This window comes from Lolium rigidum, chromosome 4, assembly GCF_022539505.1.
Source record: "Lolium rigidum isolate FL_2022 chromosome 4, APGP_CSIRO_Lrig_0.1, whole genome shotgun sequence".
Classification (NCBI taxonomy): domain Eukaryota; kingdom Viridiplantae; phylum Streptophyta; class Magnoliopsida; order Poales; family Poaceae; genus Lolium; species Lolium rigidum.
The window spans coordinates 29917789-29923544 of NC_061511.1; the positions used below are offsets into that span (position 1 = coordinate 29917789).

A 5756-nucleotide genomic window follows, 5' to 3' on the forward strand; every position below is an offset into this window, starting at 1 on the left:
GCCCTAGCACGGAGAGTAGAAGATCCAACGGCCTGACTATTTCCCAAATAAAACTGTTAAAAGTTACTGTACTGAGTCCCGTGACTGCTACCCCACACGCCGCACGCGGCACGCCGGGAAAGCGGTCAGCTCCGCCCCGCGCTCCCTCGCTGCCACGGCGACCCCACCACCGAGCAGCCCCCTTCTTCCTCCTCGAAGCGCCGTCGCCGTCAACCGATCGCCGGAGCTAGGGTTCCCCTCTCGGATCTACCCGTTTCGCCATGGCGGACGAGGCGGCGCTGCCGGTGGCGGCGGCGGCGGGGAGGGACAAGGACGAGCGCCGCCGCTGGCTGTCCCGGTGCGCGCTCGCCGTCGTCGGCATCATGAGCACGCTCCTCGTCTACGGCGTCCTCCAGGTCCGCCCCCTCCCCTCCCCTCGCCTTCGCCTCCTGCTCCCGTTCGGTTCACGCGTGCCCAGTCTATCCAGGGAGTAGTGATCTGTTCGTGCATGTTCTTCATTCCGGGCGAGATTCACGATTCGAAATGTTGAGACGGCGCTTGCCAGTGGCGCCGATTCCATTTCAGATTCTTCGGGTTGAGAGAGGGGACTTTGTATTGATGGACTCAGTAGTCTTAGGATTTGGGGAATTGGCGGTCATGTCAGTTCCCTCTGCGAATCATGCTTAGCATGAACTATTCAATGAAAGATATCTAAGTGGTCGATACAGTCGTAGGGAAGTTATGCGTGACCTAAAGTTCAGTTCAGACAGTAAAAGGACTCTTTGGAGTATTCCTCCTTTCACTCCTTTAAGCACTTTCGGTTTTTTCTGAAATCCATATGAAAAGTATACTCGTCATGACAGTTTTCTTAAATTTGAGCATCTGTACTTGTGTTTTCGTTCTCTGTTCAAAGTGGATGCTGTTCATGAACAACCCAGTGCTGCCCAGCTGGTTACTCAGCACTAGATAGTAGTTACTTCTGTTAAATAGGGTATTCACACATGACCTTGGTGATGTACAAGCACTACCACCGCTATTTTTTTACTCCTTCTGTTCCAATTTGTAGGGCATATTAGGTTTTGTAAAGACAAGGCTTTGTCAAAATTACTTCCAATGGTTTCTTCTTCAAAAGTAGTATTTGCTGATAATTGCGATTCTGTATCTGATAAACCACATGTTAATCGAGTAATTCATCATCAAAGCATGCTTAGCGAAACCTAATGTACCCTACAAATAGAAATGCAGGGAGTACCAGTTAACTGTTCTTTAGCTAACTTGAAAAGATCATGTTTCTATTCTACTGTGTGTGCATTGCCATAATAACTAAATCAAGTGGTTTTGATTTCAATGTTATGCAGGAAAAACTCATGAGAGTTCCCTATGGAGAAGAGAAGGAGTTCTTTAGATACTCACTTTTTCTTGTTTTCTGTAACCGTATCACTACATCCTTGGTGTCTGCACTCGTGTTACTGGTTAGGATTTGCCTCTTTCTTTTTCCCTTATACTTCAACTTGTCTGAATCTGCTAGACTCTTAAATTGTGTATATTCATGCAGTCGAGTAAGAAATCCACGGACCCGGTGGCTCCAATCCAGAAATACTGTGTTGTCTCCTTATCAAACATACTGACCACAACTTGCCAGTACGAGGTTATATATTGGTTTCGTATATCTGCTCTTCTTGGTTCATATTTCTTTTATACATAATACATGCGTGATTGTTTCAGGCCCTCAAGTACGTCAGCTTCCCTGTTCAGACGCTTGCGAAATGCGCAAAGATGATCCCTGTCATGGTAATATATTCTGTGCTGTAACCTGCAATCTAATTTTATTTTCATGCATCTTCATTGTCTGCTAGAAGAGTACAGTTTTATGTACTAGTTTACTTTCCAGTTAATAAATACTGATTGATGCAATCAATTAAACTGTACATAGGCTAGTTGGGTGCTAATGGTATTTTGAGCCAATCTGAATGGTGTGAATGTTAAAGAGATTTTAAAACAGTTGCTAATTGTGTAAGCGTTACTGTGCAAGCTGATTCTGAGACCCTTTGTCTGTGTAATGTTACCATTTTGTCATTTCATTCATCTATTTTGTACATGTTAAAGCATAGAAAATCAGAATTGTGTGTGTGAAACTTTGAACCATATTGACTTCGTATATCTGACATGCTTTATTCTCGTGTTCCATAATTTATATATTTTGATTACCATTCCTTTATATCAAGAGTTCAAGATGTTGCCTTGTTCTGAAAATTATCTGACTTTTGATTGATTGGTAGATTTGGGGCACAATAATGATGAAAAAGAAGTATGGTGGGAAAGATTACTTCTTTGCAGTCATTGTGACCATGGGCTGTTCATTGTTCATTCTATTCCCGGTAATTCAAATGTCTTAACTATTTCCCCTGTATTATTTAGCATCACAGGACTGCACACTGCATAATTGTCCAGTAATGGCTAAAGCTTGTCTTGGAGAATGGAGAAGAAATTTCAGTAATTACTAATACTATTTATTTAGTATACATGCTAGGATAGAATCAAAGGTTTTGGTTTTATATTCAAGAATTGTGCCTGTAAATTGTATGCCATGCTGAGCTTTTGGTTTTCCTTCTGAAGTGATCTCTTTTACTTTACTGTCTTCATGGATGCAGGCATCAATGGATGTTAGTCCACTCAATAGAGGCAGAGAAAGCACTGTTTGGGGTGTTTCACTCATGCTTGGTTATCTTGGGTACAACTTCTTCATGTCTTTTAATTTTTTGCTAAGAAGATAAGAAATAATATTTGAATTCATGACACACTGTAATGGTAGATCAGTTTGTGATTTCACAGCTCTATTTGACAAGTAAGTCTGCTTTTATTTGCACTAATGATTGCATGCTATATTCTGAATGTAGTCAGTAGTTGGCATTCCAGAGCTATATGCCTATATGTATCAAATATATGTATTGCTATGACTCATTGAGTATCTGTACTATGGAGGAGACGTGTTACTATAACTTTGGAAGCTTTATGATTCTATATAATGTATCAAACATTAAAATAGGCAAAACCAACTTGCATTTGAAATCCCACTGGCCAGAAGTCATAATACTATAGGGTGTGAGTATGGGTGAATTGGTGCACTATTGGCCTATAAGGTTTATTACATCATTTCTTTAGATTGGCTTTCACACTCAGGTTACTATGTAATATGGTCTAACTTCATTTTCTTTGAATTTCTAGATTTGATGGTTTCACAAGCACCTTCCAAGATAAGCTCTTCAAAGGGTATGAGATGGAAATACACAACCAAATATTCTACACGACAATGTGCTCTTGTGTTATTAGCTTGAGTGGTAATTGCTTACGCAAATGGTTACTTTCCTTGTCTTTTGATGTCTTGCACTACCTTTGAAGTCAAATTTCAAATTTATAACTGAACCTACACTTTTGTACTATCATGAATCTGTCGAAGTTTCTTTACTAGTGATTCTGTCTAAAGTCCTCTATTAATCTGTGAACTTAGTCTGTTAGACTTACACTATACAATACACTATTAAAAGTTGCCATGAATGATTTTATTTCTCTGTTATTTTGTTCCTTTTACAGGACTTATTCTCCAGAATCATCTCCTTCCAGCTGTGGACTTCATGGTTCGTCATCCAGATTGTTTCTATGACGTCCTAATCCTATCCACTGTAAGATTTACCTTTTGTTTCTTTAATTAGAGTGCAATGTGCGTGTTCCTTCTTTACCAAATGAAACACTGGAGATTATAGTATAAAGCACATCAACATAAGTCTGTTAAATATATGTGGATGCGAGACAATGTCATATTAGGAGATGCAAAGAAACTGAGGATAAATACTTCGAGATTTTCTTTCAGTTGCAGGACATGAAATCTAGGATATGAAATCTACACTGTAATTGTTTAAATAATGGATCCAAGTTACCTTTCTGCTGTGACATTTAAATTCCATGTTTGTCCAGGTTGCAACTGCTAGCCAGTTCTTCATATCTTACACCATTCGAACATTTGGGGCTCTCACATTTGCTACAATCATGACAACCCGACAGGTGGATACAGTTCTCACCAGTGTCACATACTTGCACTTATATTATTGAACCATTTGTTCACAGAAATTCAACAAAAATGTTTTCGCAGTTGGTGAGTATACTACTGTCCTGTGTCTGGTTCGTGCACCCCCTCAGCTGGATGCAGTGGGTTGGGGCTGTAAGTCATCTGTCCCCTTTTCGCTAGTCATACCATATAATTTCTTTGTGTTGATTTCAATAACAATCAACACTCCATGCTAATAACCAGGCCATTGTATTCGGAGCCCTGTACGCGAAAAGCTTCTCGAGAAGCAAGCCACAGAAGGCAGTGGTTGCAAGCTCATCGTCGCAAGGCTCTATACCGAATTCGGCTAACAATAGTTGACAAGAAATAACATAGGAGTACCGAAGACTGGTCTACTGGACACAAAATTTTCGTGTTCGAGGCTGATGTCATCCTGACGTGACGAGTTAACTCGGCGGAGCATGCAGATCCTAGAGTCATGCCTCAGCTCCTGATCAACTGGAGGGAGCTCTGAAGGCTAGCTGAAGATCCATTTAGGTTTAGGATGCAAAAGACAGATCGTTGAGGCCAGAGTGGTGATTTTGTTGAGGCTTATGAAGCCATTCTGTGTTAGCTACTATACCATGTGTGGATGCGTTGCTGTACACTGTAAAATTGCCTTCTTTTTATCCCGCTTGGCGGGGTAACTTATTTCGACCCACAAAAGATACAAGACGGTTTTAGTTAGTATTGTGTCTCTCATGTCCGTTTTCACGTACAGTTAATTTTAAATTTTATTTACCGTAGTTGTACTTAGTACAGGAATTACAGTCGGTGTGCTTTTCTAATCACCTCCGAATCCTACCCCTAGACCGACCCTGCTTCCAACATGACGACGTCTGGATACAAAAGGTCAATCTGGTAAGGCCTCTGGTGACGTCCATATACATATACCCGACGCTTGCGACGTCTGCGAGGAAGATCAAATAATCAGATCTTAAAGCTTCGTCGGAGCAGCACGGTCAGCTATATGGCCGGCGGTGGCGCGTCTCGACCTCCGCCCCTGCCCTACTACGGCGGCACGGTGCGCTTCGGGTACAATGAAGAGTCTGACGCCAGTACTCGGCCGGTGTGCCCCGTGTACGACGAGTATGACAGTGACGACAACAAGGTGTTCCCTCCGCCGGGCTCTGGCCTGGGCACGGCGATAAAGTCCATCCTGCCGATGACGGTGACGCCTGACGACGATGACGACGACGCGCCGCACGACGACTTGTTCACAAGTGTCGCGGCTGCCATGGCTGCCGAGCAGCGACGAGGGAAATCTGTGGCTGCGGTGGAGCATGCCGCTTCTGAGGCAGGCAGTGCTGCCGGCCGTCCGACGCCTGTGCGCTGCAACGGAGGCACGGCGGAGTCCGGTCACCACGTCCACGACGATGGCAGGGACAGCGGTACCCGGCCGCCGCTGATGGGTCAATCCGGCAGCGGCATGCCGAATCAGCACGTGTACGACAAGTACGATGATGACGACAACGAGGAGCTCCTTGTGCTGGGCCCTGGCATGGTGATCGAGCCCACTGTCGATCAGGGCCCTGCTGTCGATGCAAACACGATCGTGGCGATGACGACGACGCCTGTCGAGGGCGACGGAGATGCGCCGCCGCCGGTCCACGACGACTTGTTCGCCAGCATTGCGGCTTCCATGGCCGCCGAGCAGCAACAAGGGAAAGCTGTG

General features: G+C 44.0%; 1 protein-coding gene across 1 annotated transcript; it reads left to right on the plus strand.

Moving 5' to 3' along the window:
- The first annotated feature begins 225 nt into the window (after nucleotides 1–225).
- On the plus strand, nucleotides 226–4768 carry LOC124708006 (UDP-galactose/UDP-glucose transporter 5-like). Its single transcript, XM_047239696.1, has 11 exons — nucleotides 226–395; nucleotides 1338–1451; nucleotides 1535–1627; nucleotides 1705–1770; nucleotides 2259–2357; nucleotides 2631–2710; nucleotides 3205–3317; nucleotides 3571–3659; nucleotides 3952–4038; nucleotides 4127–4195; nucleotides 4286–4768. The coding sequence occupies exons 1-11, from the start codon at nucleotides 261–263 to the stop codon at nucleotides 4400–4402; spliced, it is 1062 nt and encodes a 353-aa protein (XP_047095652.1). The 5' UTR covers nucleotides 226–260; the 3' UTR covers nucleotides 4403–4768.
- Nucleotides 4769–5756: the final 988 nt, after the last annotated feature.

Excerpts from the sequence above, each read along its gene's own strand:
- LOC124708006 (XM_047239696.1), top strand. The coding sequence starts at position 261 with ATGGCGGACGAGGCGGCGCTGCCGGTGGCGGCGGCGGCGGGGAGGGAC. Across the intron at positions 1,452-1,534 it reads TGTCTGCACTCGTGTTACTG|TCGAGTAAGAAATCCACGGA; the intron begins GTTAGGATTTGC and ends ATATTCATGCAG. Across the intron at positions 2,358-2,630 it reads CATTGTTCATTCTATTCCCG|GCATCAATGGATGTTAGTCC; the intron begins GTAATTCAAATG and ends TCATGGATGCAG.